This window comes from Hemiscyllium ocellatum, chromosome 19 (assembly GCF_020745735.1).
Source record: "Hemiscyllium ocellatum isolate sHemOce1 chromosome 19, sHemOce1.pat.X.cur, whole genome shotgun sequence".
Taxonomy (NCBI): Eukaryota; Metazoa; Chordata; class Chondrichthyes; order Orectolobiformes; family Hemiscylliidae; genus Hemiscyllium; species Hemiscyllium ocellatum.
The window spans coordinates 46,931,443-46,947,470 of NC_083419.1; the positions used below are offsets into that span (position 1 = coordinate 46,931,443).

At 41.5% G+C, this 16,028-nt stretch overlaps 1 protein-coding gene across 5 annotated transcripts in view; it reads right to left on the reverse strand.

Annotated features, from left to right (window-relative positions):
- The window catches only part of erc1b (ELKS/RAB6-interacting/CAST family member 1b), an 850,092-nt gene that overhangs the window by 649,166 nt on the left and 184,898 nt on the right, over nt 1-16,028 (reverse strand). For all 5 annotated transcript variants that reach the window (XM_060839426.1, XM_060839431.1, XM_060839427.1 and 2 more), the window contains one exon: nt 5,690-5,883. In XM_060839426.1, coding sequence (XP_060695409.1) covers nt 5,690-5,883 — 194 coding nt within the window. The remainder of the gene's footprint in view (nt 1-5,689; nt 5,884-16,028) is intronic.

Here is a 16,028-nt window from a genome sequence, read left to right on the forward strand (position 1 = left end):
AATTTAATCAGTTAGAACTGCATCTAATAAGTTCTGAAATCAGGTACAATTGAAAGCATCACATAACCATTTATCATCAGAGCTAAAAATCACAAGATTAGGTTATAATCCAACAGGTTTATTTGGAAATACGCTGCTCCTTCGTCAGGTTCTTGCCTCACTAGCTACCTGACAAAGGAATAGCGTTCCGAAAGCTTGTACTTTCGAATAAACCTGCTGGACTATAACCTAGCATTGTGTGCCTTTTTTTAAACTTTGTCCACACCAGTCCAACACTGGCACCTCCACACCACTTATCAGCAGATCAGCTCACCACAGTCCTTTGAAATCACTCTAGTTTTTCACTTGGTTTTTGAAAGTGAGTGTGTGCAAAGCAGCTCAAGTGATTCATTTCAAAAAGGTTAAGAAAGGAAAGCAAAGGTAAGCCTCAATCTCCAATTTTACCGAATTCCACATAACCAAACTCCTAAGCTTTCTATGCCTTTCCAACTCCAGTCAATGCCAATTTTACCCTTCGAGTCCTGTATTTATAGTGGTTTTGATGTGAATGAATGAACTTTGCTCTGCTATTGTGCATACCTTGTTTTACCCAGCTCTCTAATTAACTAGCTACACTTCATCTAATTCCGGTTGAGAAATTCTACATGTAATGAATGTTCACAACATATGACTCTATGTAGTATTAACTCCATTCAACTTACTCCATTTGATAAAGAGAAATGGCAGAAGGCACAGGACACTGCAAAGATTATGGTCCTTGACAACATTCCAGCAATAGCACTGAAGGCAGGCACTCTAGAACTGACTGAGAGAGAGCGAGAGCAAGAGAGAGAGAGTGTGAGCGAGAGAGAGACACACAGACCCTCTTTCATATATTCATGCTTTGCGAGTTTTGAAAAGATTTGTAGCTCAGGTTGAGGTTCTGGATGTAGGTTTGCTCACGGAGCTGGAAGGTTCATTTCCTGACATCTTCAGTGGCCCTCCGGGTGAAGCAGTGTTGGTAATTCCTGCTTTCTATGTTTGGGTTTCTTTGGGTTGGTGGTGCCACTTCCTGTTCTTTTTCCCCAGGGGTGGTAGACGGGGTCTAACTCGATGTGTTTGTTGATAGAGTTCAGGTTGAAATGCCATGCTTCAAGGAATTCTCGTGCATGTCTGTCTGGCTTGTTCTAGAAGAGATATGTTGTCCCAGTTGAAGTGGTTTCCTTCCTCATCTGTATGAAAGGATACTAATGAGAGAGGGTCATGTCGTTTTGTGGCTAGTTGGTGTTCATGTATCCTGGTGGCTAGTTTTCTGCCTGTTTGTCCAATGTAGTGTTTGTTACAGTCCTTGCACAGTATTTTGTAAATAACATTGCTTGTGCTTTTTGTCTGTATAGGGTCTTTCAAGTTCATTAGCTGCTGTTTTAGCGTGTTGGTGGATTTGTGGGATATCATGATGCCAAGGGGTCTGAGCAGTCTGGCAGTCACTTCCGAGGTTCTTTGATGTAGGGGAGAGTGGCTAGGGTTTCTGGACACGTTTTGTCTGCTTGTTTGGGTTTGTTGCTGAGAAATCTGCGGACTGTGTTCATTGGGTACCGTTCTTTTTGAATACACTGTATAGGTGATTTTCCTCTGCTCTGCGTATGTTCCTCTGTGCTGCAGTGTGTAGTGGCTCGTTGAAATAATGTTCTGATGCAGCTTCGTTTATGGATGTTGGGATGATTGCTTCTGTAGTTCAATATTTGGTCCGTATGTGTTGTTTTCCTGTAGACACTGGTTTGATGATCCCCATTGGCTGTTCGCTCTACTGCGACATCTAGGAATGGCAATATGTTGTTTTCCTCCTCTTTAGTGAATTTTATGCCAGTAAGCAAACAGTCAACGGGGAACTTCAAACCAGCAGTCCACAGATTTCTCAGCAACAAACCCAAACAAGCAGACAAAACATGCCCAGAAACCCTAGCCACTCTCCCCTACATCAAAGACATCTCGGAAATGACTGCCAGACTGCTCAGACCCCTTGGCATCATAGTAGCCCACACACCCACCAACACACTAAAACTTGAAAGATCCTATACAGACAAAAAGCAAAAGTAATGTTATTTACAAAATACTGTGCAAGGACTGTAACAAACACTATATTGGACAAACAGGCAGAAAACTAGCCACCAGGATACATGAACACCAACTAGCCACAAAACGACATGACCCTCTCTCATTAGTATCCTTACATACCGATGAGGAAGGAAACCACTTCAACTGGGACAACACATCCATTCTAGAACAAGCCAAACAGAGACACGCACGAGAATTCCCAGAAGCATGGCATTCCAACCTGAACTTTTATCAATAAACACATCGAGTTAGGCCCCATCAACCACTCCCGGGGGGAAAAAGAACAGGAAATGACATCAACAACTCAATAGAAAGCAGGAATTATCAACAGTGCTTCACGCAGAGGACCACTGAAGATGTTACCTAGTAGGGTGATGAAACGTCTGGAAATGAACCTTCCAGCTCAGCGATCAAACTTACATCCATATATTCCCTCTCTCTCTCTCTCTCATGCTCACACACACACACACCCTCTCACAGGCATATACTTGTACTCGTGAGCGCATAGGGTGAATTTGCATTTGCACATTTGTATTTATAGATACATTCTATTTTGTTCAAAAACCACAGTCAGTCAACGTGACATCTTACAAATTCTTACTTTAGAAATAAAATCACAGCGACCCTAACCTTATGCATTGTCTGAGTGGAGATGTCACTTTTTTATAAAAGCTTAAGTTATCTTGGGGCAGTGACTTGAAAGAAAATCTGGGATTTATATATTAATCAATTGAAATCTGCATCCTCATTCAAAGTGATTAAAGACTTAGCAGCCATCTCAGTTCGTCTAGTACATCATATCAGTTGTATAACACTTTGATCTTTTACTCATAAATTCTGTGACCTATTCTGTATCCTGTCCCACTAGCTATCTGACGATGGGGCAGCACTCCAAAAGCTTCTATTTTCAAATAAACTTGTTGGACTATAACCTGGTGTTGTCTGATTTTCAACTTCATCTTATAGATGGTACACACTAGCATGTATACATCACATCTGTAAGATGCACTGCAGTAAGACACCATGGCTCTTCTGATAACACCCCATATATCCATGGCCTCCAGCACACAAAAAGACCAGGGGAGCAGAGGCATAGGAACACCAACAGTTGCACATTCCACTTCAAGTTATCCTAATTTGAAACTATATTATCATTCCTTCACAGTCACTAGGTCGGAATCCAGGACCTTGCTTGTTAACAGCACTGCAGCTTGTCCTATGCCCCAATGCCATAGCAATTTAAGGAGCCAATTCACCTATACCCTTGTCCAGGGCAATTAGAATGGGCAATAAGTGCATGCCGAGCCAGTGACATCCAAACACCATGAACTATAAGTTTGGTACGTATTTCTGCATTTTATGTGCTACAGAGGGAAAGGCAAGTTTAGTTTCGCCTGAGTTGAGAGTGGTGCAGATTTTCTGAGAGTCCATTCACATGCATTTTGAGTACAGTATGACTCTTCCTCAGAAGTCATATCAGACTCAAACATGTACTCTGTTTTTTTTTTCTCCACAGATGCTGCCAGGCATTCCGAATTTCTCCAATACTATCTGTATTTGTTTCAGATTTCCAGCATTCACAATATTTTGCTTTCATTGTAGAACAGAGAAGATTGGGCTAAATGTCCAATGGTGCAGGGAGACAGAGACAGAAATAAGTGGATTTAGAAAGGGAGTGTGCAGGTCTCTGTCACAGAATCAGGCTATTCAGAAAGAAAAGTAATCTAAAGCAGGAGTACTATTTTGCAGTCCCCAAAACAGTCAAGGTTGAAGAAAAGTACTGAGTGGTTAAGAAGAAAACTCCAGAAGATGAAACAGCTGATGCTAAGGGTATGGAAATCTAGAGCATTATTTTCCTGAAAATATTTAAAATTCATGAAGAAGGGAAGTCCAGAAACCAAATGCATCCTCCATTCCAGCTGATGAAGGACCTTTGAAGAGGAGAAAATATGACACACTTGGAATAGTGTGCAGAGTTTTGAGTCTAACTAACCACAGGGCTGCCACAAGAATTAACAATTTAATCAAAGTACAAAACGTCCACAATTTATCTCTCTGATTAAGTCAGGTTAATAGACAGCACGGACCATGTTCCTATACTTCACAAACTGCTACTTATTACAAATAAATAGGTTCAAGGCACAGGTAAACAAAACTATGAACAATCAACATATAACTATACCAGTTAAAACTCTTAACACTCATTTAAACAAAATGTATCAGCAAATATTGCAGATACTGGAATCTGCACTGAAAACAACAAATGCTAGAGGTCACAGCAGGTCAGACAGCATCAATGGAGAGACAGCAAACTCTGATGAAGAGTCATTTAAACTCAAAATGTTAGATTGCTCTCTCTCCATGGCTGCTGTCTTACCTTCTGGAATCTCCAGCATTTGTTGTTTTCAACACTCATTTAAACTCCTACACACACACATAGACAGAAGCAGACAAACAAAAAAAAAATGCTGGTGTCATGGGCGGAGAGAAAAAAAAGATCTGGGGAAATCACTGTTCAACAGCATCAGTCCCAGATGTCCCCTTTGCTTCCCTAGGCCTCTTGCTCTTAGTGCTCTTTCTTTGCAAAATGCACAGGACAACTGGTTCAGCAATTGCAAAGCCTCTTAATGAATGCAGCAACTGGTGGGAGAAACTAACTGATCATCTTCAGCTTTCAGCAATTTTTAATAAAGAGAAAGAGACACCCAGAGCCTGCTCTTCCAACAGCCCGGAGGCTTCTGACCCTTTATTGTACACTCCAAGCTGTTCACCAGCACAGGAGCCAAAGAGCTGTCAGCAGGTCAATGACTTCCAGCATTCGCACCTGGTAGCACATGGACAAAATAATCAGCGACCTGTTGCCAGCTGCACACATGTCACAAGGCTGTGCATCCTATCTCAATTCTCAATGAATTCCAGTAACTTGATTTCAAAATGGTGATTTCAAAAAGTGAAGAAAAATAAAACAATGCAGTGTTTACATCTTTCACTGAGATTTGAGTTGCTGCAAGGTTGTGGACGGTGCATGGGAAAAGGCCATTTCAAGTAGTTACTTGCTTATATTCATTTTGTGTCTTTTTAAAAAAAAACTCGTATGTCGTTTGGTTAAGAATACATTGGTGTCATCTTATGACTATGTTCACTGACTAACCACCATGGTACCACCAGTTGGGATCATAACACTTGTTTTTACGCATGAAAGAAACTTTAGTTTTAAATTTTACTAAAACAGTAATTCTTACTTAAATGCTAACTATTAAAAGAATTAACACAGGAATTTAAAGAGAGACTTACTCTTAAAACGAACATGAACCTTTAAAATATTCAAACTTCTGTGCTAACTGGACTCAATGCTATCAAATAACATTTGATTCAGTTCATCCACAGGCTGCAAAAAATATTGTCCAGCTACCTTGCCTTTTCACTAATATTATGAAAATCCAGTCCATAAATCCATCCATTACTGTGCAAGTTATCCTTGAAAATCACTCCTGGGTGGAATTATGATTTTAAATTTAGTTTTTCAGATGTGAAGCACAACTAACAGAGCAATTATCAAAACATTTCTGTTTTGTTGAACAAAAAAAAAACTTACTTCTCCAATTCTGCTATCTTTTTATCTTTATCGCTCTTTTCACTTTCCATTTCCTTTAAGATTTCAAGCAATCTGTCCACTTCTGCTTGGGCCTTGTTAGCCTCATCCCTATATTGTGCCACTACCTTCTCCAGTTGCTCGATGCGATCATTGAGGTTTGTGCTGACTCGTGCTTCTGTTGTAGCTTCAAAAGACTGAAAGTAAAATTAGGCAAAACCGTCAGATAAATCTATTCAATGCATTGTACCATAATTGCTCATATTATGGTGCACTTTGTGCAAAATCATGATCTCTTTACAAATCTTAACACCGTTAGGTTCCTTGGACTAATACATGTTTATAGTTTAGGACTATATGGAAAAATCATAAGATTTGGAATGGTTTGGATATGTTGTGTATTAAACAAATAAGGTCAACAATTTGGTGTATATTGTTAGGTACCTGCTATTTACAGAAAAATCAGATGTTCTTGGAGAAAACAATGAGACAAAGTTTTCAAGGATATAAGAGACGGGATTCATTGTCTTACTTGCAGAAACTTGGCATCAAAAAGTCTATGGGCCTTTATGATAATGGTTACTCAGCGACTCTTTCTGGACTTAGAAATCTGCTTTACAGAACAAGGAATCAATAAGGAAGACACCTAGGAAACTGCAAGTCTCTCCCTCGAAATTCTGTTTGCATATGAACTTTCTTAGAACTTGATATATTCCAAATAAGACCAAATCGGAGTACCCTGAGAATCCGAAATGTGACTAGATTTTAAAGATTCAAACCCAGGTTGTTTGTTACCAAAACTACACATCTCTCATTAGTCTACAGCTGTCAGCAATTTGGCTGAATCAACAGGAAATCCAGTGAATACAAGAAATCATCACATTCTATCCCTTCTTCCTCGGCCCTTCATCAACAGGGTTTTTTTTAGTCTGTTTGACTTTTTTTAAAGAAACAAACTTCTCTGCTGACATATATCTGTTTATGCAACTTGAATGTGTTTATGTTTTGGATTCAGAGGACATCTTTTAATTCCAGATCTTAACTTAGGTGTTAACTAGTGTCTCTCATTTGACCTAAGAGTAAGTTTTGTTATAATAAGCAGATTATTTGGAGTTCACGAAAGAAATCTGGTGACAGGTTCTTTATTCTGGATAGTAGTACAAAAGATATATGATTATCCATTTCGGTAACTAAATCATCAAATTTATACTAATAATGTTACCAGTGGAATAGTGGGGCTTGATAATCAGTACATCCCTCCCATCTCAGTCATAACAATATCGATTTGGAGATGCCGGTGTTGGACTGGGGTGTACAAAGTTAAAAATCAACTAGGAGAAAGTGAGGACTGTTGATGCTGGAGATCAGAGCTGAAAAATATGTTGCTGGAAAAGCGCAACAGGTCAGGCAGCATTCAAGGAGGAGAATCGACTTTTCAGGCATAAGCCCTTCTTTAGGAATGAAGAAGGGCTTATGCCCGAAACGTCGATTCTCCTGCTCCTTGGATGCTGCCTGACCTGCTGCGCTTTTCCAGCAACACATTTTTCAGCTCAAAGATAAAAATCACACAACACCAGGTTATAGTCCAACAGGTTTAATGAATAGCATTGAACATCAGTCGACTTCAAGGGGAAAACAATGACTGCAGATGCTGGAAATCAGATTCTAGATTAGAGTGGTGCTGGAAAAGCACAGCAGTTCAGACAGCATCCAAGGGGCAGGAAAATCGACTTTTCGGGCAAAAGCCCTTCATCAGGAATACAGGCAGAGTGCCTGAAGGGTGGAGACATAAATGAGAGGAGGGTTGGGGTAGGGAGAAAGTAGCATAGAGTATAATAGGTCAATGGGAGTGGGGTTGAAGGTGATAGGTCAGAGAGGAGGGTGAAGTGGACAGGTGGAAAGGAAGATAGGCAGGTAGGACAAGTCATGGGGACAGCGCTGAGCTGGAAGTTTGGAGCTGGGGAGAGGTGGGGGGAGGGGAAATGAGGAAACTGGTGAACATCGAACATAGAACAATACAGCACAGAACAGGCTCTTCGGCCCACGATGTTGTGCCAAACATTTGTCCCAGCTTAAGCACCTATCCATGTACCTATCCAATTGCCGCTTAAAGATCACCAATGATTCTGACTCTGCCACTCCCATAGGCAGCGCATTCCATGTCCCCACCACTCTCTAGATAAAGAACCTACCCCTGACATCCCCCCTATATCTTCCACCCTTCACCTTACATTTATGTCCCTTTGTAATACTCTGTTGTACCCGGGGAAAAAGTCTCTGACTGTCTACTCTATCTATTCCCCTGATCATCTTATAAACCTCTATCAAGTCACCCCTCATTCTTCGCCGTTCCAATGAGAAAAGGCCTAGCACACTCAACCTATCCTCGTACGACCTATTCTCCATTCCAGGCAACATCCTGGTAAATCTCCTCTGCACCGTCTCCAAAGCTTCCACATCTTTCCTAAAGTGAGGCGACCAGAACTGCACACAGTACTCCAAATGTGGCCTTATCAAGGTCCTGTACAGATGCAACATCACCTCATGATTCTTGAATTCAATCCCTCTGCTAATGAACGCTAATATACCATAGGCCTTCTTACAAGCTCTATTCACCTGAGTGGCGACTTTCAAAGAGCAATGAACATAGACCCCAAGATCCCTCCCTCGTCAACCAAGGTTCCCTCACATGACCATCTCTTTCCTGCCTGACAGGTACATACATATCAAGGACACATCGTACTTGTTCCTTGAAAAAGTTCTACACTTCAACGGCATCTTTCCCTGACAGCCTATGCTCCCAACTTATGCTCCTCAGATCCTGTCTTGCAGCACCATATTTACACTTCCCCCAATTGTAAAACCTACCCTGGTGCACACACCTATCTCTCTCCTTAACCAAGGTGAAAGTCACAGAATTGTGGTCACCACCACCAAAATGTTCATCCACTAACAAGCCCATCACTTGTCCCGGTTCGTTACCAAGTACCAAATCCAATATGGCCTCCCCTCTGGTCGGACAATCTACATACTAAGTTAGAAATGTTTCCCAGACACACTGCACAAACACCGCCCCGTCCAATCTACTTGATCTAAAGATTTGAGAAGTTGAAATTGCCCATGACTACTACCCTATGGCTCCTGCACCTTTCCAAAATCTGTTTCCCAATCGGTTTCTCCACATCTCTGCTGTTATTGGGGGGCCTATAGTAAACACCCAACAAGGTGACTGCTCCTTTCCTATTTCTGACTTCAGCCCATACTACCTCCAAAGACAGATCCCCCTCGAACTGCCTTTCTACAGCCATTATACCATTTCTAATTAGCAACGCCACACCTCCTCCTTTTTTACCACTTCCCTAATCTTACTGAAACATCTGTAACCAGGAACCTCCAACAACCATTCCTGTTCCTCTTCTATCCACATTTCCGTGAAGTCCACAATGATGTCCTGGGATTGAAGTGTTCCGAGGCGGAAGAAGAGGCGTTCTTCCTCCAGGTGTCAGGTGGTGAGGGAGCAGTGGTGAAGGAGGCCCAGGACCTCCATGTCCTCGGCTGAGTGGGAGGGTGAGGTGAAATGTTGGGCCACAGGGCAGTGTGGTTGATTGGTGCGGGTGTCCCAGAAATGTTCCTTAAAGCGCTCTGCTAGGAGGCGTCCAGTCTCCCCATTGTAGAGGAGACTGCATCGGTAGCAACGGATACAATAAATAAGATTGGTGGATGTGCAGGTAAAACTTTGATGGATGTGGAAGGCTTCTTGGGGGCCTTGGATGGAGGTGAGAGAGGTGGTGTGGGCACAGGTTTTGCAATTCCTGTGGCGGCAGGGGAAGGTGCCAGGATGGGAGGGTGAGTTGTTGGGGGGGCGGGGGGGGGGGGGGGGCATAGCCCTGACCAGGTAGTCACGGAGGGAATGGTCTTTGTGGAAGGCAGAAAGGGGTGGGGAAGGAAATATATCATTAGTGATGGGGTGCATTTGGAAGTGGCGGAAATGTCGGCAGATGATTTGGTTTATGCGAAGGTTGGTAGGGTGAAAGGTGAGCACCAGGGGGGTTCTGTCCTTGTTACAGTTGGAGGGGTGGGGCCTGAGGGCGGAAGAGCAGAATGTGGACGAGATGTGTTGGAGGGCATCTTTAACCAAGTGGGAAGGGAAAGTGCTGTCTCCAAGGGAGGAGGCCATCTGGTGTGTTCTACAGTGGAACTGGTTCTTCTGGGAGCAGATAAGGTGGAGGAATTGGGAATACGAGATGGCATTTTTGCAGGAGGTAGGTGGAAAGAGGTGTAATCCAGGTAGCTGTGGGAGTCGGTGGGTTTGTAAAAAATGTCGATGTCAAGTCAGTCATCATTAATGGAGATGGAGAGTTCCAGGAAGGGGGTGGAGGTGTGAGAGATGGTCCAGCTAAATTTAAGGTCAGCGTGGAATGTGGAACATTTCAACCCCAGGGCATCAATGAGGACTTCACCAGTTTCCTCATTTCCCCTCCCCCCACCTCACCCCGTTGCAAACTTCAAGCTCAGCACAGTCCACATGACTTGTTCTACCTGCCTATCTTCCTTTCCACCTATCCATTCCACCCTCCTCTCTGACCTATCACCTTCATCCCCACCCCCATTCACCTATTGTACCCGATGCTACTTTCTCCCCACCCCCACCCTCCTCATATTTATCTCTCCACCCTTCAGGCACTCTGCCTGTGTTCCTGATGAAGGGCTTTTGCCAGAAACATCAATTTTCCTGCTCCTCAGTTTACTTGCAGAAAGTGACAGATTTTCAACTCAATAACGTACTACTTTTTTTTCTCATCCATCTGTTGAGCCAGTTTGAGGCAAGTTCATCTTAATTCATCATCCACGACCAAATGGCATCTACATGAACATTAGAGTAATATTTACATTACAAGTCAGAATGCTTGTCATTATTTTTTCAAAAAATCAATTGGTTTGCTCGAAGATACATTCAAGTATCAGAACAAAAGCCAGCCTTGATTTGTTTTTGCAAGATGCTGCATACCTGACAATTAGAAAATGCTCAGAGCTACCTCAGTCAGTCATGAGGTCTGCATGAAGGAATTCTAACAAAACTGGGATTCTACAGCCATCTAAACATGGGATATTGCAGCACTGGATGAAGCAAACTCAGATAGAAAGATATTCTGAAAGAAAACATCTGAACCTAAATTGAACCTTATTACTTTTTTAGTGCAGGGAGAGAGAAACAATCCTGGAAGGATCCAGAATCCAAATGGAAAAGTCTCTTAACAAACAATCTTGATATCTGACATAAAGAGTGAGTCTCTATAGTACAAGTGGGCACAGCACAAACCCAACCTTAAATATCCTTAGAAGTGATTCCATGTGTAATGTTTGCAAAATGATCAGCAAATCAAGATTTGGTTTAACCTCACGTCAGGCTTCATCAAACTAGATGACAAACAACTGGGTTCTTTGCATAACATTCATTGGTTGAAATGACAGAAGGAACTATCACTGTCTAAAGAAGCTGGACTTCACAAGTTAGTTATGCTTGAAAATATCCCCTTTAACTCAAAATCTGGAAGCACGCCAGCTCACAGACATACCATACGGTTTGGTTATCATGGTGAAGATCAAACAGATTTGGATGAGAGGAAAGGGGATGCATGGTCAGTAAATTTGCAGAAAACACCAGTATTGGTGGTAGCGGGCAGTGAAGGTTATCTAAGATTACAAAGAGATGTTGATCAATTGGGCCGACGGGCTGAGGAGTGGCAGATGGAGTTTAATTTGGATAAATGTGAGGAGTTGCACTTTTGTAAAACAAAGATCAGCAAGGTGACCTTTGCGTGGAGCCGCAGAAAATGGGGGAGATACTAAGAAAGTATTTTGCATCAGTATTTACTGTGGAAAAGGACATGGAAGATTGGAGTTGCAGTGGACAGCGAAGAAGGTTCTCTCAGATTACAACAGGATCACAACCAGATGGGCCAATGGGCTGAGAAGTGGGAGTTGGAGTTTAATTCAGAGGTGCTGCATTTTGGGAAAGCAAATCTTAGCAGCAATTATACACTTAATGGGAAGGACCTCGGGAGTATTGGTGAACAAAGAGACCTTGGAGTGCAGGTTCATAGCTCCTTGAAAGTGGAGTCACAGGTAGATAGGATAGTGAAGAAGGCTTTTAGTATGCCTTCCTTTATTCGACTGAGTATAGGAGTTGGGAGGACAGGATGCGGCTGTACAGGACATTGGTTAGGCCACTGTTGGAATACTGCGTGCAAGTCTGGTCTTCCTACCAGAAAGATATTGTGAAACTTGAAAGGGTTCAGAAAGGATTTACAAGGATGTTGCCAGGTTTGGAGGTTTTGAGCTATAGGGAGAGGTTGAACAGGTGGGATGCCTGTTTTCCCTGGAGCATGGGAGGCTGAAGGATGACCTTATAGAGGTTTACAAAATTATGAGAGGCATGGTTAGGGTAAATAGACAAAGTCTTTTCCCTGGGGTTGGGGAGTCCAGAACTAGAGGGCATAGGTTTAGGGGGAGAGGGGAAACATATGAAAGAGACCCACACGCAACTTTTTCACACAGAGGGTGGTACGTGTATGGAATGATCTGCCAGAGGATGTGGTGGAGGATGGTACAATTGCAACTTTAAGAGGCATTTGGATGGGTATATGAATAGGAAGGGTTTGGAGGGATATGGGCCAGGTGCTGGCAGGTGGGACTAGATTGGGTTGGGATATCTGGTCGGCAAGGACGGTTGGGCCAAAGGGTCTGTTTCCATGCTGTATATTTCTATGACTGTAAGCAAAGGTAGGACTTGTAGAATTAAACATTGGACCTTGAGTAGTGTTGTAGAACAGAGGTTCAAGTACATAATTCTCGGAGATTTATGTCACAGTCAGACAGAGCGATGTTTAGCATGCTTGCCTTCATTGCTCAGACCACGTGTTTAGTAGTTGGTATGTCATGATGAACTTGTACAGGACATTGGTGAAGCGTCGCCTGGAGTAGTGTGTTTAATTCTGTCACTCTGGTATAGGAAGAATATTATCAAATTGGAGAAGGTTCAGAAAAGTGTTACCGGGATGTTTCTGGGAATAGAGGATTTGATTTTTTTCACTGGAGTTTGGGAAATTGAGGGATGAACTTACAGAAGGTTATAAAATCATGAGGAGCGCAGAAAAGGTGAATAGCCAAGGTCTTTCCTGAAGCTGGGGATTTCAAAACTAGGGGAAATATTTTTAAGGTGAAAGAATGTGAGGGGCAACATTTTTACAGAGAGAGTGACTCATGTGTGGACCACCATGAACTCCCAGACAAACTGGTGGATGTGGATACAGTTAGAATGTTTAAAAGACTTTTGTATAAGCACGTGAATATGAAAGGTTTGGAGGGATAGGAGCCAAATGCAAGCAGGTGAGAGCAGTTTAGTTTGTGAATATAGTTGGCGAGAATTAGTTGACCTGAAGAGTTGGTTTCCATGCTTATGACTCTATGAAATATCAAGTGTTATTTTCACACACACATTTATAACATGCACAAAAGTGACAGCTACCTTCTGAAATTGAGAGAGAGAGAGAGAGAGAGAGAGAGCGCATGAAAGCAATCCTCCTCCCCCAGCCCCAAACATACACACAGGAGAATGCCTATTATGTTTCAATAAGGCTTTTGTTTTTAAGATTAGATTCCTTACAGTGTGGAAACAGGCCCTTCGGCCCAACAAGTCCACACTGATTGTGCGAAGAGTAACCCACCCAAACCCATTTCCCTCTAACTAATGCACCTAACACTATGGATAATTTATCATGGCCAATTCACCTGACCTGCACATCTTTGGAGTGTGGGAGGAGACCAGAGCACCTGGAGGAAATCTATGCAGACAAGGGAAAATATGCAAACTCCACACAGACAGTCACCAGAGGCTGGAATTGAATCTGGGGCTGTGAGACAGCAGTGCTAACCACTGAGCCACCATGCCGCCCCAAAAGGTCACCTCACCTTCATCTATACTCCCATGAGTATAGGTGCAAACTATTCAACCTCTCCTGACAAGACAGATTCTCCATACCTGGAATCAATCTAGTGAATTTTGTCTGGACTGCCTCCAATGGCAATACTTCTTTCCTTAGATAACAGGCCCAAAATTATTCAGTTTTCCAGCTGAAATCTAACTACTGCCTTGGTCATTTTCAGCAAGACCTCCCCATTTTTATACTCCATTCTTTTGAAATAAAGACCAAAATTCCATTTGTCTTCTCTCATACCTGCTGAACTTGGATGTTAGCTTTTTATGATTTATGCCCAAGGACCCCGAAATCCCTCGTGCTGGAGCTTTCTGCAGTTGTTTTCTATTTAAATATTATTTAACTCCTATGTTCTTCCTGTCAAAGTGCTTAACCTCACACATTCCCACATTAGTTTGCACAGTTTTCCACTTGAAAATGGCCCATTATCCTAACTCTGTCTTCTATTATCCAGCCAATCTTCTGTCTATGCTAATACACTACCAGAACACAATGGGTTTCCGTTTCATCTTATTAAGTAGCTTAGTATATGGTATCTTCTGAAACATCTTTTGAAAATTCAAATGTATTAGGTCTACTGCTTCCCCTTTATCTATGTTAAAATTTGAAATGTTGTCCTCAATTTACTTCTGTCAACTGTTGGAATTGTTTCAGATCTTACAGAAACAGGATTTTGCATTTATTTCTGTAATTAGTGAAAAGTTCACATGCTTACCTTCAATAGTTTCTCATTTCTAAACATAGAGAAAGGACTGTGTTAGTGCATTTTAATAGCAAATAAAGGTTAATTTGAGACTATGGCAAAAACGTAGGGGTCCTCTTGAAGTGAGCAGCTAAAAAGACAAATTGGTTAAGATTTAGCTAAATGCTTAAATGTAGAGGAGCAAAACAGTGACCTTAACACCACTCAAGTACAATCTGACAGCAATCAGAATTGGATGGAAAAATGACAAAATAAAGGCTCAACTATAAAGAAAAGAAAATTAAGGAGGTTTTTAAAAATAAAAACATTTTGATTTCCAAAGAGAAAATTTAAAATGCGAAAAGGAAATAAGAAAATTCCAACTGAACAGAGATAGGCTTCGTTATGCATACTGTATCAGGTCAAAGTGTTAGGATAACTCAGATTTAACTTCTGGTTTTGATTTGGCAAGGAATATTCACGTAACGTCTAAATTCAGTAATCAATGTTCAGGTTTATTTTGTGTCATTTAAGGAATTTGCTACAAACAAAAAAATAGTACTGTTGTTCTACAAATAGTGTCCTTTGAAAAACCATTGGAGGTATACTCATCTTTTTTAAGATGCGGTTCGGTGACTCTGATGCACTGAAAAATGCTGTTCTCAATACTATGAGTTAGTGCCTGAAACTTACAGGCAGAAGGTTAGAAATCTGATCATGAGTCAAACTCTGGTGGAATATATTAAAGAAAAAACAATCATGTTTGGTTGATGGTATGGGACTACAACAACTGAACGAGACTCCAAAAACCTTATGAAGTTGATGCTAATGGAAGTGTGTAGAAATAGTGTCCCTTTGGGAATATGACACCATCTGAAAGAGCTTAATGTAAGGGAGGTTGCAATAGTGGTGGACAAAGAGACGCCTCACAAATAATTTGTCAACAAAGTCTTCATTTAGGAACTCACAAAGCAACCTGACCTGAGTGAGGAAAGTGAGGCAAGGTCAAAGAACAGTCCTCACTCAGAGTAGTAAGGCAGACAGACTGGAAATCATATCTGTCGTTAAAAAGGATACAAGAAGGCTGAATGTTAGAAATTGAAAAGCAACATAGTAAAGTTTACAAGAATGTCCCTCCACATATGCACCTAGCTGTAAACTTGATGATAAAACTGCGTCCTCCTGTACTGAGATTAAAGTGTGAAAGGATGAAAGAAACTATAGAAGATTTTGCTCAAGGAAAAAGTATCCTTATGCTTGTGTGGTGTACCTTTTCTGAGGAAATGGCTGAGCTGAGGATAGTATATTGCTGTCTTCTGGTTTTAGTAAAGCCCATTGAAACTGTGGAAATTGAACTTGTTTAAGAATAGCTGAGTGATTTAAAATAATTCATAACTTTTTGCAACCCTGTTGTATGAATTCATGCATCAACTGCATATATCAAGAGTTCAAAATTTGTCAAATTACTTCAAAATTTTAAAATAATTTTGTGAAATAGAGTTTAATAGCATTTGCTGATGAGTTAATAGCCATCTGAATTCAAACTGCAGTAGGAACATAAGCAAAGCAGACAGCAAGTATATTTCAAGCTAATGATTTAACAAAGGAGACGAATGCTTTGAACACAATGTCATATGCAATGCTGCACGATACTGCTCTGAAA